This window comes from Limtongia smithiae (genome assembly GCF_038497785.1).
Source record: "Limtongia smithiae strain NRRL Y-17922 unplaced genomic scaffold V1518scaffold_3, whole genome shotgun sequence".
Taxonomy (NCBI): Eukaryota; Fungi; Ascomycota; class Lipomycetes; order Lipomycetales; family Lipomycetaceae; genus Limtongia; species Limtongia smithiae.
The window spans coordinates 278,189-298,396 of NW_027117624.1; the positions used below are offsets into that span (position 1 = coordinate 278,189).

Sequence of the window (20,208 nt, forward strand, 5' to 3'; positions counted from 1 at the left end):
CCGCGAGTAAGCCAGCGAGCCGACCCGCCAGCCTGCGCATCCCCGCTTTCCTCCGCCCTAACCCTCCCCGCCCCCCGCGTATTGCGGGGGCCACGCAGCTTTCATTCCACCGGCCCTGGCCAGTTACGGCCCCGGCCGCCGGACCCTCTCGCCGCCTGCACGAGTCACGGCTCTGCTCGACTGCGGGCACATCGCCACGGCCGCGGACAAGGCTCCTGGCGGGCACGCATGCCGCTTCGGGCGCTCCAGACGCCGTCGGAGCGGGGACGGCCGCGCCAGACTCTGCGCTCAGACCGCGCCCCGCACTCGTGCGTGGTCGGACGTGCCCCGGAGTCGCACCACTGGCGAGGGCCGCGCGACGCGGCGCTGCAGACGCATTCTCTATCGTGTATTTTTGGCTGCTAGCAAACGCGGACTACACCTGGAGCACGCTGCCGATTGTGACCGTCTTGATGGTCTCGTACTCGGCCATGCCGTACTTGCTGCCCTCGCGGCCCACGCCGGACTCCTTGACGCCGCCGAACGGGGCCTCCGCCGCGCTGATCTTGCCGGTGTTGACGCCCACCATGCCGCACTCAATCGCCCGCGACACGCGGATCACGCGCGCCACGTCCTTGCTGTAGAAGTAGCCCGCCAGACCGAACTCGGTGTTGTTCGCCAGGGCGACGACCTCCTCCTCGGTGCTGAACGTGAAAATCGGCGCCAGCGGGCCAAAGGTCTCGTCTGTGGCGACAGCCATTGCAGACGTGACGCCGCTCAGCACCGTAGGCTCGTGGAAGAAGCCAGGCAGCGCGGGCTTGCGACCGCCGGTCTCGATCTTGGCGCCCTTGGACACCGCGTCCTCGATGTGCGCCGTCATCTTCTCTACACCGCCCCTGTTCACCAGCGGGCCCTGCGTGGTCTCAGGGTCCAGGCCGTAGCCGAGCTTCAGCCGGTTCACCGCCAGGACAAGCTTGGCCGTGAATTCGTCGGCGACCGCCTCATGCACGTACAGCCGGTTCGCGCACACGCACGTCTGTCCCGAGCATCGGAACTTGCACGCCATCGCGCCGTCGACCGCGGTGTCGATGTCCGCGTCCTCAAACACAATGAACGGCGCGTTGCCGCCGAGCTCCATCGACACCTTCTTCATGGTGTCCATCGCGAGCTTGCTGAGGTGCTTGCCTACGCTGGTCGAGCCAGTAAACGACACCTTCTTGATGATCGGGTTTGTCACGAGTTCCGTCGCCGCGTTGCGGTCCTTGGTGGGGACAGCCTGCATGCACGACCCCGGAAGCCCTGCGCGCACGGCGAGCTCGATCAGCGCCATGCACGTGAACGGTGTCTCGCTGGGGGGCTTGATCACCACCGCGCAGCCTGCGCCGAGCGCCGGCGCGATCTTGCGCGTGATCATGGCGGCGGGGAAGTTCCACGGCGTGATGATCGCGCACACGCCGATGGGCTGTTTGTATGTCATGACAAGGTTGCCGTGGGTCGACGACGGGATCACGTCGCCGTAAGATCGCGGTGCTTCCTCCGCGAACCACGACACGAACGACGCGGCGTAAGACACCTCGCCCTTGGCCTCCGCGAAGGTTTTGCCGTTTTCCAGCGTCAGGATCGTCGCGACTGCCCAGTCAGCATTCCTCTTCACAGCCAACGCACTTTGCACATACTGTCGTCCGCGTTCGCCATGATCAGATTGAACCAGTTGCGCAGCAGCTGGCCGCGCTGCGCAGCCGTCGTAGAGGTCGAGTACTTCTGGAACCCGGTCTCGGCGTCTGCGACGGCGCGCTTAAAGTCCGCGAGCCCAAAGTCGCTCACCATCCCGAGCACCGTGCCAGACGAGGGCTCGTACACCGGGAACTCCTTGCCCGAGCTGGGCACAGTCCACTCGCCGCCAATGAAGCCTTTTCCGATGAAAAGCGACGGGTCATTGAGCTGCGCTTGTTAGTTGAGCACCTCGCTCGCTCCAGGACAAGTACGTGCCGCTTTGATAGCCTCGGGGGTGAACACGGTCATGGTCGAGTGCGTGCGACATCAGAGCCACGACCCCGCCGACTGCTATATACGTCCGATCTTCTTGCGTCACGGAACGAGCCTACGATAAGCGTGCAGATCCCGGAACAACTCGCAGCGCCTTTTCGGAGGTCTACGGTAATAAGCCGGAACGTTCTCCGCTGGCGTTTGCTCCGCTGCGGTTCTCGCGGTTTAGCCTTCCGCCCTGTCCCGCCGCCGCCCACTCCACGCTGCTGCCGCGTGCGCACGACTCCGCACACAACGCGTCACGCGTAAGCACCCCCGCGCGCGAATCTCCGACCGCGCGTCTGCCGGCCGCCATATCTCACTTCTCCGTCTTTGCTCTGCAAGGTGCGCGCCTGCATCCCTCTTCCTCTCCCGTCTGGACGCCGACGGAGTCCCCTTCCGGCACTGCCGCCGGAGACTACCCGGCCCGACGCACGTGGCGCAGACCCTTAATAAACCTTAAGCCCTGCAGGGTCTAGTTCTCCTCGTCGCCTGACTCCGACACGATTTTTGCTCATGCTTCTAACTCCGAGTACCGTGTCAACAAGGCGCATATGCGAGTAGTCTCCTAAAAATTTCTGGACCTGCAACTCGGGTCAGAGGAGATAGTGGACAAGCGCACGCGCGGTTATGATACCAACCCCTCCGCTCCGCGTTCCAAGACCCCGCTCTGCAATTATTCTGCAAGCAGAAATCTACACAACACACGCGCGGCAGAGCTTCCAGTTAGTTCATCCTGAAACCTGGCTTGAAATGCAATTCCGAGTCTTCCTATGCGTTGAACGACCAGTCGCTTTCAGATGCAGGCTATGATTCATCCTCTCAGCCCTTGCACGCCAGAGCTTATTTTTCTCAAAACACTGCAATCCCGGTCACGATGTTAGTCTTCTAATATGTTGTAGTTTCCCCGTTCACATTTGTGGAAAGCTTAATTGGTCGAGTCCATATTTACCGCACGCCCGGCATGATCTTCCGGCCGCCAGTTCGCTTGAGGAAGGTGGAGGTTGACTACAAGGTTAGCGTGAGCCTCATCGGATGCGGCGTCACCATTGGACGCGTTCCTTCTTCCTACCTGCTGCTCCCGGAACCACTTCTGAGGGTTAAAATACTCTTATCGTAGCTACATTTGTCGACAGAGAGACGTTAATAACACAAAACTAGCAGGATCCTAAAGTGCGGGTGACAGATACAGCGCACGAGCTGGCTAGGTGTGTGCTCGGCAGTCCTCGCTGAAAATTCGCCAGAACGCAGACACAGGTCGCCCGGCGACGAACACTACAGAATTCCAACCCTTGTTGATCAACTTGCATGTTGTGGTGGTAGACTACCTTGGCTTTTGTACACACTTTGCTTGCAGCCGCGAGCCCGGAGCAGCACGTTGGATCATATCATCGATTCTTGGGCATGGCGCGCTATCGAGTTTGACGTGGATGCTCGTCTCATTATATGATGCCGAAGCTCGTCGTCAAACTGCGACGAGCAGTCTCCAGTCGAACAAGCCAGCCGCGTCGCTGTTGACGATAATTTACCGCCCGGTGTACATGTAAGATCGATCTAGCTGTGTTGGTTAGCTCGATGGCAGGCTGAAGTGGCGAGTGGCTCAGCAACGTTGGAAACACAAGTAAGGGAGAAGTGGGCTGAGCAGACCCAGCAATTGGAAATCGAGCGACGCGTTGTTGATGTTGGTGCCAAAACGCGTCAAGTCACGTCAGGCTGCGCGGCGTTGGGGCGTGAACCATATCCTAGCGCCAACTCGATGCTTCATCCGCAACGTCAGTTTGGCTTGTTGACGCGACTATTTTTGTGATGGTATTCAAGTAGTCAGACTGGTTACGGAAGCCGTTCGGGGGTCTGGTTAACTTAATTAGTGATGCGTAGTTTTACTGACCGAGTCGGAGGGCAGGCAGTAGAGCGCCATGGGAAACAACATCAGCTGACCATTTAGATGATCAATAACTAAATCAGCCAGCAATCCCTTTACGTATCATACCCAACCACTCGGTATTTCTACCTTGCGATAGAGTGGTACAAGCCGAGATACACCTAGAAGAACACAGAGCTAGCTGTCAATTGACATAAAGTAATGACCTAGCTACCAAAACAATACAAAGCACCGGACACACTATTAGTCTAATCACATTTGAATACAGATAATTACCCCCATTTTGAAATATACACGCTAACACGGTTAGTCTAATTAGATATGATACAGAGATCCACCTTTCACCCCGCGCAGATGCCAGCTTAAGTGTTGTCTCTGCCAAACAACAGCGGAACAACGGTATGTCGCACGACAATCCCGACGGTGCAAAACGCCGCCTGGATGCCGAGCATAACCGTCGCCAACGTGTCTTCTCGCAATGGGCCAGTCCATGTGAGCACGAGATTGACGATTGTCAAATTTGACGACGCAAGGATGGCGCCGGTTTTCGGGTCAGCGTCAAGCTTCGCAAGACGGAGACATGAGAACGTAGAAAGTAGCAGCTTTTGAAGTCCCTTTGGCGACTTCGCGGCCTCAAATGTGACTTTGGAGACTTCCAGTAGTCCCGTTTCCGGGTTGAACTTGGGGAGCCGATGTCGTGGACATGCGACGAGGCCGAAGAGCTGCGGCGCGGAGTATATAAAGTTGAACACCTGCGGCATCAGAAATAGCATCAACGTCTTTGCGAAATGGCCCTGAATGCTGACCTGCGCAAACACCATGCCGGCAAAATAGCAAAACGTATCACCGACGAACACTGATGCGGGATACCAATTATACTTAAGCAAAGCGAGCGTGACGGCTATCAGCGGAAGCACAAAGTACGTGGAAAACAAATGCGCCTCGGTCGCTGGATGTATCGGCGAAATTCCCAACACCCGACCAGGGAGGATATACACCGCGTCGTTAATCAGCAAAAAAATCGCAATAACGAGTGCCTGACCCGCCTCGAGTCCGTTAATCCCGGCTAGAATGTTGATCGAGTTAGGGCAAAATATTGCGAGTGCGAACATATACGCGTAGTACAGCGCGCCGATGTCGACGATCGTCGGCATGGGCGGCGAGTCCGGGAACAAGAGCCTGTAAATCGACGCCGGCAACGCAATCTGTGTGACACCAAAGTCAACGTAGTACGTGAACACGAGCGGTAGCACCGCGAGGCCGGGCAGTAGTAGCTTGTTGCGCCAACGGATATCGAACAAGTCGTCAGCCACACCCAACACCAGCATCGAAAACAGTGATAACAACGAGGCGAGATACTCCGCCAGCTTCGAGTGCGGAAATAGTCGTAATTGGCGCCCAGTGTGCAGCATCTCGATCCCAGCGTCCACGCCTTGCTCTCTATTCCCTGCGCCGCTCGTCGAGGTGACGTAGTACTTGTAAAACAGCAGCGGGATGAACGCAAACATCGCGGCGAGGTACACAACCGCACATACCGCGCCCATAGTCTCTGGGATCAGCGGCCGGTCTTTCTTGCCCATATCCTTCCCCGAAAACCCCACGCGCACAAAGTCTGGACCCAGCCTCGGGATCAGCGCGCATGTGGCCACGTAGGCCAGCACAGAGATACCTAGGCACGCCAGTAGCGGATCGTAGCTGGAGTTGCACACCAGCGCAATGCCAATGCCCAGCAACAGTGTCATCTGAACGGGTGCCATTGCGTGTGTGATGCGCGGATCTGTCGGCCTGCGGATGGTGATAGCAGGAGTGGGGGAGGGAGGACGCAATGAGCCCTGAGAAGAGTTACCCTCCTTCAATTCACGTCACATTCCTCCCGAACGCCGCATTCGCGATGCATCACCCTACCACCAGTTTTTGTATCAACTTCTATCCATTGAGTAGTGTGTGCCGTATATATGCAAGAAACTAAGCAATAACATAAAAATACAAACCTCTAACCGGTCAGATATCGTACAATCCACCTCTGAAATTCCCCTCTCGCTTACACCGACATGTTCATCTCAATCTTGCCATGCGGCTTGTAGCCCTCCACTTCAAAGTCCTCGTACTTGAAGTCGTCCATGCTATCAACCTTGTCCTGCTTGATAAACAACTTCGGGAATTTGCGCGGTGTACGCGCAATCTGCGTCTGCATCGCCTCGACGTGGTCCAGGTACACATGCGCGTCACCGAGACAGTGCACAAACTCGCCAGGCGTGAGATCACACACCTTTGCAATCATAATCGTCAGCAAAGCGTACGATGCAATGTTGAACGGCACGCCGAGGCCCATATCCGCCGAGCGCTGGTACAGACAACACGATAACTCGCCGCGCGAGTCGGGACCGTTAGGATAGCTTACATAGAACTGTGCAAACATGTGGCACGGCGGCAGCGCCATCTTGTGCATGTCCGCAGGGTTCCACGCCGTCAGAATCAAGCGGCGGTCATACGGCTTGTTACGAATCTTGTCCACAAGCTCCGTGAGCTGGTCCACGCCTTTGCTGGTATAGTCAGCATTGCAGTCCGTGTACTCCGCGCCAAAGTGCCGCCACTGGAACCCGTACACAGGGCCTAGGTCGCCGACCGCGCGGTCGGAAAGGCCGATGCTATCGAGATATTCACGCGAGCCATTGCCATCCCAAATCTTGACGCCTTTCTGCGATAACACCGTGCTATCCGTGCACCCGGACACGAACCACAGCAACTCGTGCAAAATCGCCTTCATAAACACGCGCTTCGTCGTCAACAGCGGGAATGCGTTGTCACGCAGCGAGAACCGCATCTGTGGCGGCGCAAACAGCGAATACGTGCCAGTGCCGGTCCGGTCTGATCGCTTCTCTCCGGCGCGTAAAATCTGCGCGCAGAGCGCGAGGTACGCGTCTTCCTCGGCATTGGGCGACGCGCCCGTGTGCATGCGCAAGCGCGGCGCGTCAATGTCAACTGGCGGAAGCGCGGCGGTGGCGACGGGGGCGGTTGTGCTAGACGCGGAGCCATTTGTTGTGATAAGCGGAACGACTGACGGCGCCATTTGTGTGGTGTGGACGAGAAGATGGTGGTGGTGTGCTGACGGAGGTGAACTGAGAACAGCGACGCGAGATAGACGCGACTTAAAAGTCCGTGGGACTTTCGTGTCGATGTAATTGGCACGAGCACCTCGCGCTTACACTCACGTGCAGTACAACTCCCGCAATACTCATAGATATTGACGTCAATGGCGCGCTAAATTGCCCTAGCCCCACGAGTTAGCGGCGTGACTTGTGACCGACAAGAGGCAGAGCGGCTGTGTGACTCAGCGTTTAGCGAGAACAGCTGCGGTCTCGTGGCTTCCCCACAAGCAAATCGTCCTCTGCGATGAAACCAGCGTCCACGCCGCCTACAATATACACAGCTCACCAAGTCACCATACCAAATGCATATATTATTAAACCAGTTTTAGAAACCCGAACGAAAAGAAACAGCGAACAAAAGTGAAGAGAGAAAACAGGAGAAATGCACGGGCCTCGGGAGGTGAATGCACAGACACAACAAACTAGATGGCGGACATGGCCGAGGCGGGAGGAGACCACGCAAGGATCCCTCGCCGGCACGCAAATCTTTGCATCTGCCTCTTCCGCCGTCTGGGCAACCGTCGACGGCCCGCAGCAGTGGCGAAGAAAAAAATGACTGGCATCGCTGTGGCGCAGCTCATAGTGTGTCGTCCGGCATCATTTCGTACATGTCGCCACTGCAGCTGTTGCCACGGCTGTTGCTAGACGACCGCGGCATCCGCTGCAGCTCGCTCGACGACCGCCACGTCTGCCGGTCGTGGTTCTGCGGCATGTACTTGTTGTTCGCGGTGATTGCGGTGTTGGACCACGTAAAAGCCCGGGTCCAAGCGCGTAGGCCGGAGAGTCGAGAGGGGGCGGATGAGGTCGAAGTAGTCGATGGCGCGGACGAGGCCACACTGAGAGTGCTCGTAGATGTGGCCGTTGTCGCCGCGCTGGCAGAGCTTTCGATGGTCGCCGTGCTCGCCTGCGAGTCAATGGATGCACGCGAGACCGCGTCTTGCGTGGCGCCAGTCTCAGTCTTCCGCCGGGCGGCAGGGAATGATCCCAGAACGGTGTTCGGCACCGCGCAAATCTCCACGTCACCATCGATAGCGTCAATAGCGCCCCAGCCGAGCAGCTCGGCACCGGCAGGCACGCCTGCGATGTTCACCTCGGATGAGTGAGAGCGCAAGTGAAACTGCAGTGGCACGTCGCACTGGTCGACCGGGATCAACAAAGACGCCCGCGCGTGAATCGAGTCGTTGCTCCATAGCCGGTTGGTCCGCCGCAGCGTGGCGCCGTTAATCCGATATGCGAGCTCGATGGCAGGAATCGTGTCGGTTCGACGTATAATATGCACGTACACAAGAGAGTACCCGTCTTTGAGGGGGGGCAGCGTGGCGAAGTCGTCGACGTCATCACCAGAGCCAGCGGTGGCGCTGGTGATTGCACTCTCAGACGACGAGGACGCAGTCATGGGCTCGGAAGAGGTGGCGGAGGAGGAGGGAGATGCAGAGGAGGTAGTGGGAGAGGATGAGCGGAGCTGCCAAAACAGATCCGCGTTTGCGGCACTGGATCGAGCGAGAAATCGCAGCTGCGCGGAGGCGGAAACGAGGTCGATAGCAGAACCGGCGTAGTCTGCGGAATCGGACTCCCGTAGAGGCGGGGACAGGGGACCGCAGACGCTGAAGGCGGTGCTGGGGGCCATGAGTGGGTGCTGTAGTGAGCGGAAGACGGGAAGAAGCGGAAGAAGAAGTGAAAGGAAGAGAAGCGGATTAAAGAGCGGGGCGGTTGTGGCGCACATTCTGCGGCTTTCCTGGCGCTTACCCACTTCAGAGCTAGTCTAAGTCACACGGACGCGCACTGTGGCGGCGCACGGGCGAAATGTGTCTCCCTTCGCGCCACACTTCTACACGTGACGCTACTCTGTGATCTGTGACTTGTGATGATGTGCTGAACACACCGCAACCAACAACCTTCCCACGAGTTAACCAAAAATAAATTACCGCTCAATCCCTTGCTCCACTGACAACACCTAGACCGTACAAATGGTACAGGTAGTAGAACATGCAGCCCGATACAACGACCAAGAAATTAAACGCCTCGACAAACTTTTATTAACCCGTCGTCGGTGTCGCCTTTAGTAAACTGACCGTCCTTTTCATGCTAAAGGCCCGCTTCACTTTCTGTACAGTCGAAGGCTTTCCTGGAGAAGAGGAAATAACCACCTTCGGTAGCGGCCGGCTATCTTTATCGGAGCGCGCTGGCGTCACGCTTCGTATGCTCGGTCTGAAACTGTCTGTGCTGTACCGTGCAGCTGCAGTAGATGATGCCGCAGGTCCCGGTGCCGGTGATAAAGTCTGTGCTGGCGTCTGTGTCAGCAGCTGCTTTTGCTCAGGCGCCGTTGATGCTCCTCCCTCCGATGGCACGGACAGATACGCAGCAGAACTCCTTCGCGGCGAAAATTGTACGCTCAACGTGTTGGCGGCAACGCTGTTGTCTGCCGACGCGCTGACATAGTTGACAGCTAGAGCTGTGCTGTCTCCATTCTCCTTGACAGCCGTTTCCGGGATATTATTGCTTGCAGCAACAGTGTCCACATGCATGCTGAAGTTTTTGGCATTGTCAATCATAAATAACAAGCACTCCTGCGACACGCGATACTCTTCCGGAAACCGGTCGTGCGACGGATGTGACAAAATGCAAGGCTGGAACACCGCCGACAGATTATCCGCCGTCATCAACGTGAACTTGCTATTCTCTGCAAATGTATGTAGTAAATCAAGAATGTACACAAGGGTGTGTCTGTTCACCGACGGTAGCCGATCAATGAGTCCTTGGAGTTTGATAATCATCAGCCGTCGGTCGTCGTACGACATGGCAGCAAGCATTCCAGTCACGTCGGTTGACGGTCCACTTGGCACGTCTCCAATGAACGCCTCGCGAAAATCGTTGAAAAACTCGAGTGGGATCAGAGGCTCGGGCAGGGTGTTGAAAAATCGGCGCAGCACGCTGGCTACATCGTGTACGTTCCAGGTCTCCAGTTTCGCATATTTTCCAAAGTCAGGCGGATCCGCAAATAAATGCTGCAACTCACGGATTCGTCGCGCGGAGCCGCTAAGCCTGAATACGCCCTGCACATCGAGACCATATTGCCGCAGGAATCTCCCGCATGTTGACACGATCCGCGGCACCTGCTCGCCTTGCTCCAGCTCAAACGCTCGCGCCGTGGACTCATCAATTGGCCGGCCGAAAATGTATGGATCTGTAGGATCCTCCATCTGGGGCGCAACACCGTTGGGAAGAATGAGAGATTGGTTGCTGAGCGTGTTACTGGTGCGACTGTTGTTTGGATATATTGCACCAAGCATCGACAGGCGCTCGGAGGCAGGCGCGGACGCACTATTAATAGCGGGTGGCGCAGTCGCAGGCTTGGCAGTCGCCGGCTTCGACCTGAACAGGTTTTTCAAGCGCAGAAAGAGACTGCCCCGCTCCATCGGTTCTGGCGTCGGCCGTGACACCTGCGTGGGCTTCGGCCGTGCAGGTGATAATGACCGCGCACCTCTTCTTCGTACATGACTGGTACCCATAGGCACCAGTTGCATCTGCTGTGGCGAGGTTGTGGATTCAGACGGGGGCGACAAGGATGTGTTGGGATCAGGGGCCGTAGTTGAGGCAGGCCGTCGTTGAACTGTAGTCGCCATGACGGACACGGTGGCCGAGGACGCGATGGAGGTGGCCATGCCGGAGGCTTCTGAGACAGACGTAGCGACTATGGACTCAGAACTGTGCCGGCACGAGCGTATGAAGTCTGACGAAGTCGATACGGGGAGTGAGGTCCCTGAATCTTGCGGCGCGGCAGCCAGGCTGTGTGGAGAGCGGTGCGAAGACCGCAGGTGAGCTGGAGCGAAGAAGTGTGAGTCGATATAAACAGCAACACATGGCCGACGCACAAAAAGCGTACTGGTTGTCGTGAAGGGGAACAATATACGAAGAGGGAAATACGTACGACTGGTGTGGCACGGAATCCTGGCGGTAATCAAGCGCACAGACGGGAGGAGAAGGAACCCGTAGCGCGAGGCACAATACAAAAACAAAAGGCGTCAGTGATGCTCGAGCAGAGGCCACGGCGGAGAGTGGGGAGAGGTGGAAAGGTGGATAAGGAGGGAGGCGACCGCCGCGGCGTGAGAAGAGCGTGGGCGCGAAGGGGCGCAGACGTACGTGGCGATGATGAGCTGTTGCTGCGCCGTATTTTTTGGGTGGACGAAGTGATGCCCACAGCCGCACGCATCACGCGGCAAGGGCCTCGTACCTAATCACGTGGAGTTGCCCCCGCAACGCCTGCGCCGCACACGCCTAACATAGCGCGATGACGTCGCTGCGTCGACGACAACGCATCGCACAACCGCCGTAAACTGCAATTCCGTATTCCTCCTCCTCCATCTACCTCCCCAAATGGCGTCCGGTGTCAGCGACCTCCCCGCGGAGTGTCTGCTTCAGATATTTGCGTATCTCTCCCCCGACTCGCTCGCGCGCGCCGCTTGCGTCTGTCGCTCTGTTCGTGTTCCCCGCACCTTTGTGCCCAGTCCATACGCGTCAGACCTACAAGTACTAACTACCTCCCTCTGTCCAGTGGCACGATGCAGCATTTGACCCAACGCTCTGGTCGGTCTTTGACCTCACCCGCATGACGCCACGCCACCTCGCTAGCATGACGGCCGCGTCCTCGCTTGTCCGCCAATTTCGCACCTCAGCGACCGCAGTCGTGCTGCGCAACCCGTTCTACCTCTGCGGCTCCGACATCGCAGGACTGCTCCGACACCTCGGCTCTGCGCATGCGTCTTCCGCGCCGCCGCTGAAGACGTTCTGTCTCGAGAACTACTCTCGCACGCCAGACTCAGCGCTCGTCGCCTTCTTCGCACAGCTACATCCTGACTCACATATCAACACGCTGTCGTTCCACGGCACGCATGTGGCTCCGGCGGTGTTCACGTCGCTTTGCTATGCACCCGCATTGGCTAAGTCGCTAGTCTCACTGGACCTATCGTTCTCCGGGCTCCAGGACGGAGCGGTATACATGCTCGCTGACACGTTCACAAATCTTACTCGTTTGTCCCTCGCCGGGAACCTCGCGATCGGCACATCGGCGATGAGTTATCTCATGAACGCACTTGTTGTTGCCGACAAAATCCAGATCCTTGATCTCCGCTTCCTGTGGGCTGTGGTTCCCGCGAATGTGCTCGCACTCGTGTGCGCCCGTCCTTCTATCCAGATACTCGACCTCCGTGGCTGCGATCGAGTCACAAAGAGCGACGTCCGCAACTTGCAACGGATTACACCGCGGTCGTGCATTTACTCAACAGCGATACTTGAGGAGGAGTCAGTATGGGGGTACACCCGCTTCGTCGAGATGCTTACGAACGCAACTACGACTACCATCAGCTCGACTGCCCTGACACCTTCCATAGCGACCTCGCCGCTTTCACCTTTTTCTGCTGCATATTTCAACGCCAATCCAACAGACGTGGGCAGCGACGAGGACGATTTCGACGATCTGGACAACTTTGTGTCAGACGATTCCGAGTATGGTTCAACTCCAGCTAGCAGCACAACGACCACACCAAGCACAAGTCCCTCCAAGCTCTTTACTCCATCCTTCCCTGACACTCCCCCGTCTACACGATCTTCCCCATCGCATCCATTTTCTAGCATTTCCCATTCCACTCCCTCATACACTGCAGACGACGATGCAGACGATGATTTGGACATCGTGACTTCCTCGTACATTCCTTTTGGTTCCATGTGGTAGAGTCAGGCTCGAAACATATCCGGTCGTCAATTTTTGTGGTTTTGAAATGGCGTTCTTATTTTGGAAGATGGAACCTACCGGTGATGCCGGTGCCAAGCACTGCTTCATGTACGATTATACACAATTTGCGGCCGTTTTCATGCCTGGATGTACATTAGTGTCATACATATTAGCATACCTTCGTTTAATTTGAGCAACTATTCAATCGACACAGTATAGGCTGTCTATATATTATACAAAATTATAGAGTGAAGCAAATGCAAACACCCCGTCAGTGACGTTAATGCAACAATGACGGCAAAACCAGTCCCTTTATCAATGCAATTGTATCTCCATCCCGCACGCGAGCGCTTCCAATCTTCTCGGAGAACTCAAGCACTCGGCCGCCTTCGACATGGTAAAGCCGCAACCGATCCTTATCGTCAGCCTTGGAACTGTTGTGGTTTGTCACCTGCAGTCGCTGCGCGGTCTTGTCGAGAACCTTGCCGACGGCGTAGTCTTTGCCGAAGAACATTTCGACCTTCTTCGACGTCGAGCCGCTGACGGTAGTTTCGACGTATACGTAAATACGGCTTGCAGGTGCGACTGCTGTGTCGCCCTTCGCCACGGCTTTCAGCGCTGCGACGGCTTTGGCGCGCGCGACGACGCTGGAACCGGAGCTGCCACTGCTCGAGCCGGTCTTCGCTTTCAGGTAAGCTGAAATTCCAGTTGCTGTTGTCCCTGCCGTGGTTGCGGTCTTGGCAGATGTAGTAGCCACCGGCGGCGCACCCTGCTTGTTCTTCCACTCTGCGAACTTCGCCAGAGCTGCCTTCGCCGCTGATATCTCCTTGCTCTGCTTTACAATCGGCGTGCCAGGACATTTGTGCGTAAGCCGGTGCTTAAGACATGTCATGTTCCGGCACGTTGGGCATATGGTTGCAGGGGATAGTGTAGTGTTGATAACAGTGTTGCAGTCGGGTGCGTAGCAGCTCATGCGCTTCTCGCTACCGCTGCCACCTAGTCGCTGGCCGCCCGCAGCTGCGATTGGGGACGACCGTCGAGGGGAGGGTGAGCGTCGCACCTCGGTTCTCTTTGACAGTGCAGGGCATTGGTGTGAGTCGGCATGTCGATGGTCCGAGCAGTACTTGGATTTGCACTCGGGACATGTAAATCTGAAGTAATTAGTAGAGCTTCAAGCATGAATAGTAGAAAAGGCACAACGAACGGTAAAAAGTCTAGACGATGACATGAAGACAGCGAGCAGTGCTCGCCGACGTTAAGTAGGCCCTCGTGGCTTGCTGCTGCCATATCGTCAGCGAATTCGTTCGGGGTCGCTATGGTTGCGTTCTGTGTATTATGTGCTGTTGTTGAGAGACGTGTCGTACGTATACCGTCTCCTCCGGCTGTCCTGGATAGGTGCGTACAAATGGAGGGAGCGTTGGATTTATAATAGCGTAGTTGCAAAAGCGATGACGACTGGCGGAACAGCCTCGAAACAGCGTCGCTGTGGCGCAGTAAGCCGCACGTCTCAACTCTAATTGCCACTCGCATAGCCGCGTGCGGCGCGCTGGCAGTTTGTGTTGGGAGGAGATATTTCATTTTAGTGTGTTTTTAATCATCACCCAGCAGTCTGCCAGAACAATTGCACCAGCTACTTATGTCCGCGGATTGGGTGCGGTAGATAAGGCTCCTCGAGGAATTTGATCTCCTCGGGAGTAAGCGTCTTGCCATTGACCCCCGCGATTTGTTCAAGGCGCTCGGCAGAGTTGACGCCGACAATCGGACTCGAGACTGTCTTCAGCACCCACGCCAGCGCAACGTCAGACATGCGCCAACCCTTCTCCTCCGCGATCTTGGCGACACGTCCAATGATATCCTCCTGATCCGCCGTGAACTTTGGCACAAGTGCCGCCATGTGCTCGTTGCTGAAATCGCTGCGCTGCGACGATTCCCTCAACGGACGCGCGAGAGCGCCTGCAGAGAGCGGGCTATAGGGGACAAGACCGACCCCGGTGGCAAGGCAGTATGGAATCATCTCGCGCTCCTCCTCGCGGTAGAGCAGGTTGTAGCAGTCCTGCATCGACACAAATTTGGCCCAACCGTGCGTCTCCGCGACGTGCTGCAGCGTCGCGAACTGGTATGCCCACATGCTGCTCGCGCCAATGTAGCGCACCTTGCCGCTCTTGACGAGATCGTTCAGTGCGCCCATGACCTCCTCGGGTTCGACAGAGTAATCGTAGCGGTGGATCTGCAACAGATCGATGTAGTCGGTGCCCAGGCGCCCGAGGGACTCGTCGACGGACTTGAAGATCGCGCCGCGGGAGAGGCCGAATTGGTTGACGAACGTCTTGTCCTTGCTCAGATCCGACATAAAGCCAAGCGTACCGAGGTTCTTCTTGTCGCTCGCGAAAAAGCACTTGGTCATGATTATGAGCTCCTCGCGTGGTATGTTGTACTCCTTGATCGCCGCGGCGATGATCCGCTCGGATTCACCGTTGGAATATCCATTCGCTGTGTCCCACTGTACATGATCAATATGTCGCCCAATATTCTGAATTGCTGTCTGTACATACCGTGGTGATACCGAGATCATACGCCTTCTTGAAGACCGGAAGCGCCTCATCCTTGTTCTTGACCCAAGGAAGCCATTCGGACGCTGCACCATGTCAGCACCAACCTCTCCCAAGCCAATTGACAATGAAAACATACAGCCGAAAGACATGCATCCGAGAATTGGCACCGAGACCTTGAGTCCGCTCTTTCCTAGGCTGTAACGCGTTCTGATCAGCGATCCACGGACGCTGGGAGAATTGCGTGCATGATAATTTCGCACTTACCGTCTGTATTCGACCGGCATATTGTCAATTAAGCTTGATTTCGTAGAGTATCCTCAGGAGCGATTGACGCCAGCACGACGATCTTTATATGCGAAGACCGGCGGAGCTACGCTCATGCGATGATGACGGTAAGTCCATCGCGGGGTTAAGTTCACTATTCCATATCCGCTCTTTGTAACTCCGTCATCGCGCGACAAGGTCCAGGCTTCTGGCGGCGACGCTACGAAAATTAAAGCGGTTAAGCTGCATCAATTGGTTCTAGAAGCTATTGTATTGAGGCGATACTTTTCGGCCCGTCATTTCCAGGGCCACACTTTCACGCCCATAAACTCAATGCCGCCAGTCGTTCCAGCGACCCGCTTTCGAGCCTTCGAGAAGGCGGGGTCTTCAATTACCGCAATCCGTCGGTCTGTCACAAGCCGTTAGTAGCGATCTTGAACACTAAATACAATCACTACTTACTTCCGACCTGCACAGTCAAGAACTTGAAATCAAAGTTATACGCGCCCTGAGGCCTCAGCAGCTCCGCAGTCGCAACACCCTCGATCTCCAAATCGCCCTGCACATAGAACCGCATCCAGAGGTGCTCGACGCCGTACTGATCCACGCCCCGCTGTGTCGCGACCATGCGGTTCGACGCCCACCGATTCTGCGACGGCTCGCCGTAGAACCACAGCTTGTTCCCAAGGTACTCCTTACACTCCTCGTTCTTCTCGATCAAGTTCTCGGCCTTGTTCTGGAGCTGGATCTCCCCGGAGGGTAGTACGATCGTGGTCACGAAGTAGTACCCAGCGAGACCGGTGAAGCCGAGGCCGACGGCGACGATGGCTGAGTAGAATAGGAAAGTCGACGAGCGCGCAACAAAGCGTGCGAAGCGGCGTATGAATGAGCGGTCGTCGCCGCGGCTCATTATGACTTTGGGGTCGCGTTTGGCGGCGCCAGGCTTGGTCTCGGACGCGGTCGTGGTGTGCGTTGCGTAGGTTCGTGCGAGGAACCGCGTTGGTGTGACGGTGTGTATGCAAAGCAAGCTGGTGGAAGACACCGCGGCTACATTTCGCGCAGAAAGCGAGGTCGCATGTCGCACTGTCGTGGTCGTGGACAATGAGAGCCGTTGCTGCTGTGCGAATTCTGTGTGACACCTCGACCGCACAGATCGGAGCGTGGAAACGTGCACGGCGCTGCCACTTCCTGGTGCCATAATCCTCGCGCACCGCACGCCATTCGCACTCATACTTGATCGAACTGCTGTAGTCGGCTGCTGGGGTAGTTGGGAAGTAGCCGACGAGAACCGTCCGCAGGACGCCTCTGGGGCGCTTCCGGGTGTTAAATGCACCTGCATGCGCACGGCGCTACAGCAAGGGCGTCGTAGTGTCGCGTGAAATGGGGGTGCTCGAGCGGCAGGCATTTCGGGCGGTGTGGGTATCTGGTGGCAGTATGGAGGCGGGAATAGAAATGAGGAGTTTTGGCGCCCTGAATTTTGCTGCACGTGATGGTCACGAGCCATGCGACGGTGCGAACGACAACGACACGCGACGCCTGCGGCGGAGACCACGTCCATGTCCTTGGCTGATCCCCCCAAGCAGCACCACTTGAGCGCGTACCGTCACTTGTATATACATCATGAAGTTACGAGCAATCAACTTTGCGTGCATTGGAGTACTTGCAGTGATAGGCAGCGCGCCAGCACGATTAGCGGAGAACGGAGGGATGACGACGACGACGGCAATGGTGTCAACGTGGCGATTTTCGACCGGGGCAGCAACGTTTGTGGTTTTGATGTTTGCGGAAGGTACAATTGCGGCAGCTACACCGGCGCAGGAGAACGAGGGGCTGCCGGAGAATGTGAACGCCCTGGCGACGACGACGTCGACGATTTCGACATCAACATCGTCCGTGACAAGTGCGATGGTCGCCACAACTTCAACATCGACAGCTCCGGCGACCACGAGCGCCATATCGATGGAAGTGGCATCTTCAAGCATGGAGACACCATTAGCAGTGGAACCTACCGACGCTGCTGAAGCAGCAACGAGTGCCGGACAACTAGTTTTAGGAGCAGCCCCCGTCCCTCCCCCAATTCTCCCACGCGCTGTCGTTGACCCGCCCACCAACGAAATACCCGCACAACAGGCCCCGCCGAACCCCGAACCCATCTTAACCCCCCCTCTCTCCGAGTCCTCCGCACCACCACTCGACAAGGCTGTCGTCAACACCATTTTCGACGCTAACAAAAACCCGCCGACCCAGCCCGCTGACGACGAAGAACAGCGCAAACGCGTGCGCACACAGATCATTAAACTCCAGCGACAAAAAGACGCCGCCGACGACCACGAGAGGGAGAATGAAGCGCCCGTGAAGCCGATACACGTCGTACCGCCGGTGGTTGTCGAGGGCATGGGTTATACCCGTCGCAAGACACCGGTACCGGTCTCATGCATGCGTCGCGAGATCGATAACGGCGAACACGTCACTGACGAAGCGACAGGGCAAATCATGTACGACGACTTTTTCGTATGCAAGGAGACCGGGAAACCGCTCGAGTTTGCATTCGACGTTGACGAGATGGGCGAGCATCGCCGCTCACAAAAGAATTGTACGATAACCCTGCTCGACGCAACCTATCACTTGTTCCAGCTATTTGTGCACCAGGATGCGCCACTGACATGCCACGTACCCGCACGGGCTAATAGCGAGAGTTTGTTTGCGCCACTGGTATTTAGTGTGCAAGGAACGCTTGAGCAGTCGCATCTCGACATCGCGACCAAGTACACAGTCATGTTTTCCACCACGCCGGCAGGCAACCCGCGCCTCTCCCCGCGAGCAAAAGGCGTTAATATCACCTCTGCTGTCGCGTTCCCGACATACCCACTCAACACGACACGCGTCATCATCGGCGACGACGTAACCTTCCAATTCACGACGCGCTGGTTCTCCGCACAGCGCGTGCCGCGACAAAGTGATCGGAGTGTCGCGTCGTTCGCGACGATTGTGTACTGCGTCGCGTCGTTCGTCGTCGCGTTTCTGGTCGCTGGGTTTTACTTCCTCGCGATCGTGTTTCCGCAGCGCGCGCAGGCACGGAGCTCGGCGCGGCAGGCGATCGCAGCGGGGTTGGCGCCTGACTTTAGCATTTTTACGAATGGCGGCGGAAGAGGGAATAAGCGGGATTAGAGGATACTTGTAATATATCATAAAAATCGCATTATTACAGTAAAAGTACAAGTTGGCGAATGGCGCTATGGGGATTTATGTAGCGCCTGGGATATCTTGAGAAAGCACTGTGCGGTGGCGCTACGTTTGAAGGTAAGTGACTCGGTAAGATATTCGGGAAGTAATCGAATGAGGGCGCGGTCGCGCTCTTCATCGAGCATCGGTACGAGGGTGACTTCCTCGTCGTCGTAGGCGGAGGAGCTACTGGTGTTGTGGTGGTGGTGGTTGTTACCAGCGGTGACGTCCGGCATGAGAAGTTTGTAGTGGAATGCGCCGTTGCGGCCGGTTTGGAGACAGTCGAAGACAACTTGGTTTCCTGATTCCCTGCGCACGTCGCGGACGATGAGGCCGGTGAGGTCAGAGAGCATGTCTTCCTTTAGCTTTGCCAGTGATGTACTTCCCGCCGCCCCTGTTGCAGTAATGACGGTGCTAGTGGTACTCGACGGCGCGAGGAATTTCGTGCGAAGCATCTGGTTCTCCTGCGCAAGTTTCTGCACCGTCCCTTCTCTAGCCGAAATCACGCTCTCGAGTTCCTTCGCGCGCGCAGATACCCCATCAAGTTCCTTAATCCTCCGTGCGCGCTGCGCAAGTTCGCCGCGTAACGCGGCGATTAACTCGTCAGCAGCCGTGAATCGCCGTTCAGCAGAGCTGCGGTACGACGCGAGTGCTTCTTCCGCGCCGGTCTCGCGGAGGGCTGCGAGTGTGTTGTAGCGCTGCAGAAGGGCGTCATGAGACTCAGACTCCCGTGCTGAAACCGGGCAGGACGGCGAGGTGGGGTCGGGAAATGCGCTGTCTGGCTCCTCCTCGACGATATCGTAGACTCCTTGGGTCTCTGGGATCTCCACCGTAGCTGCGCGTTGCGCGATATTTTTGGCTGTCGGCGCTAGATGACGTAGAGCAGAAGATGGTGCCTTAGTAACCCGCTGAATCGACGACGGTTGCGGTTGGTGTGCTTTTCCGCCTACCCGCACCGCGGAGATACTCGTGTTCAGCCGTTTAGTAGGTGCGCTTGTAAGCGGTGTGCGGTGTTGTGGCTTTTGCACGGACGCAACAGACGCGATGTCAGAGTCAATGTCGTCAGTCGCCATGTCGTCATCATCGTTGTCGGAGGAGCTTAGCATTGCGGATAACGTCGCGCCATGTTTATATTTCGCGTTCTTCTTCTGTACGCTCGATACAACCTTGGCAGCCTTCTTCTTCGCGGGCGCTGCGATCGCTGGCACTGCTGCGGTCGTGGTCGTAGTCACGGGCTTCTTGCGCGGCGGCATTCTTTGTGTGGTGTGGGCGGCGTTGGGAGGAGATGGTGAAGTGCGGAGCGGTTTTGTTTACGCGGTGTGTTGTGATGGGCGTTCGCATCACGGCGAGACGCGATGGGCGGGTAGGAGGCATGCTCCTGAGGGGTTTGTGGCGAACGAAGGAGGC

General features: G+C 56.8%; 11 protein-coding genes across 11 annotated transcripts; 2 read left to right on the forward strand and 9 right to left on the reverse strand.

Annotated features, from left to right (window-relative positions):
- Positions 1-374: 374 nt before the first annotated feature.
- On the reverse strand, positions 375-2,120 carry V1518DRAFT_413197 (aldehyde dehydrogenase). Its single transcript, XM_066903263.1, has 3 exons — positions 1,969-2,120; positions 1,656-1,920; positions 375-1,608 (listed from the first exon to the last, which is right to left on the reverse strand). The coding sequence occupies exons 1-3, from the start codon at positions 1,999-2,001 to the stop codon at positions 416-418; spliced, it is 1,491 nt and encodes a 496-aa protein (XP_066760586.1). The 5' UTR covers positions 2,002-2,120; the 3' UTR covers positions 375-415.
- Positions 2,121-3,978: 1,858 nt separating this feature from the next.
- V1518DRAFT_413198 (glycosyl transferase family 4-domain-containing protein) lies at positions 3,979-5,681 on the reverse strand. Its single transcript, XM_066903264.1, has one exon. It carries the CDS (start codon positions 5,641-5,643, stop codon positions 4,249-4,251), a length of 1,395 nt encoding a protein of 464 aa, XP_066760587.1. The 5' UTR covers positions 5,644-5,681; the 3' UTR covers positions 3,979-4,248.
- A 116-nt stretch (positions 5,682-5,797) lies between these two features.
- On the reverse strand, positions 5,798-7,113 carry V1518DRAFT_413199 (thymidylate synthase). The gene has a single exon (XM_066903265.1). It carries the CDS (start codon positions 6,954-6,956, stop codon positions 5,928-5,930), a length of 1,029 nt encoding a protein of 342 aa, XP_066760588.1. The 5' UTR covers positions 6,957-7,113; the 3' UTR covers positions 5,798-5,927.
- Positions 7,114-7,324: 211 nt separating this feature from the next.
- On the reverse strand, positions 7,325-8,701 carry V1518DRAFT_413200 (uncharacterized protein). Its single transcript, XM_066903266.1, has one exon. It carries the CDS (start codon positions 8,660-8,662, stop codon positions 7,613-7,615), a length of 1,050 nt encoding a protein of 349 aa, XP_066760589.1. The 5' UTR covers positions 8,663-8,701; the 3' UTR covers positions 7,325-7,612.
- Positions 8,702-8,889: 188 nt separating this feature from the next.
- On the reverse strand, positions 8,890-11,181 carry V1518DRAFT_413201 (Rho GTPase activation protein). The gene has a single exon (XM_066903267.1). The coding sequence runs from the start codon at positions 10,695-10,697 to the stop codon at positions 9,072-9,074; it is 1,626 nt and encodes a 541-aa protein (XP_066760590.1). The 5' UTR covers positions 10,698-11,181; the 3' UTR covers positions 8,890-9,071.
- A 171-nt stretch (positions 11,182-11,352) lies between these two features.
- Positions 11,353-12,987, forward strand: V1518DRAFT_413204 (uncharacterized protein). The gene is made up of 2 exons (XM_066903268.1): positions 11,353-11,511; positions 11,588-12,987. The coding sequence occupies exons 1-2, from the start codon at positions 11,410-11,412 to the stop codon at positions 12,761-12,763; spliced, it is 1,278 nt and encodes a 425-aa protein (XP_066760591.1). The 5' UTR covers positions 11,353-11,409; the 3' UTR covers positions 12,764-12,987.
- V1518DRAFT_413206 (uncharacterized protein) lies at positions 12,569-14,195 on the reverse strand. The gene is made up of 2 exons (XM_066903269.1): positions 13,968-14,195; positions 12,569-13,914 (listed from the first exon to the last, which is right to left on the reverse strand). The coding sequence occupies exons 1-2, from the start codon at positions 14,048-14,050 to the stop codon at positions 13,044-13,046; spliced, it is 954 nt and encodes a 317-aa protein (XP_066760592.1). The 5' UTR covers positions 14,051-14,195; the 3' UTR covers positions 12,569-13,043.
- Positions 14,065-15,802, reverse strand: V1518DRAFT_196222 (NADP-dependent oxidoreductase domain-containing protein). Its single transcript, XM_066900885.1, has 3 exons — positions 15,452-15,802; positions 15,316-15,398; positions 14,065-15,263 (listed from the first exon to the last, which is right to left on the reverse strand). The coding sequence occupies exons 1-3, from the start codon at positions 15,462-15,464 to the stop codon at positions 14,394-14,396; spliced, it is 966 nt and encodes a 321-aa protein (XP_066760593.1). The 5' UTR covers positions 15,465-15,802; the 3' UTR covers positions 14,065-14,393.
- A 73-nt stretch (positions 15,803-15,875) lies between these two features.
- On the reverse strand, positions 15,876-16,810 carry V1518DRAFT_404378 (TIM21-domain-containing protein; the record flags this gene model as incomplete). Its single annotated transcript, XM_066901886.1, has 2 exons — positions 15,876-15,988; positions 16,042-16,810. 2 exons carry the CDS (start codon positions 16,808-16,810, stop codon positions 15,876-15,878), a joined length of 882 nt encoding a protein of 293 aa, XP_066760594.1.
- A 312-nt stretch (positions 16,811-17,122) lies between these two features.
- Positions 17,123-18,818, forward strand: V1518DRAFT_413212 (uncharacterized protein). The gene has a single exon (XM_066903270.1). The coding sequence runs from the start codon at positions 17,200-17,202 to the stop codon at positions 18,745-18,747; it is 1,548 nt and encodes a 515-aa protein (XP_066760595.1). The 5' UTR covers positions 17,123-17,199; the 3' UTR covers positions 18,748-18,818.
- On the reverse strand, positions 18,762-20,184 carry V1518DRAFT_413213 (chromosome segregation protein Csm1/Pcs1-domain-containing protein). The gene has a single exon (XM_066903271.1). It carries the CDS (start codon positions 20,052-20,054, stop codon positions 18,813-18,815), a length of 1,242 nt encoding a protein of 413 aa, XP_066760596.1. The 5' UTR covers positions 20,055-20,184; the 3' UTR covers positions 18,762-18,812.
- Between the last annotated feature and the right edge of the window lie 24 nt (positions 20,185-20,208).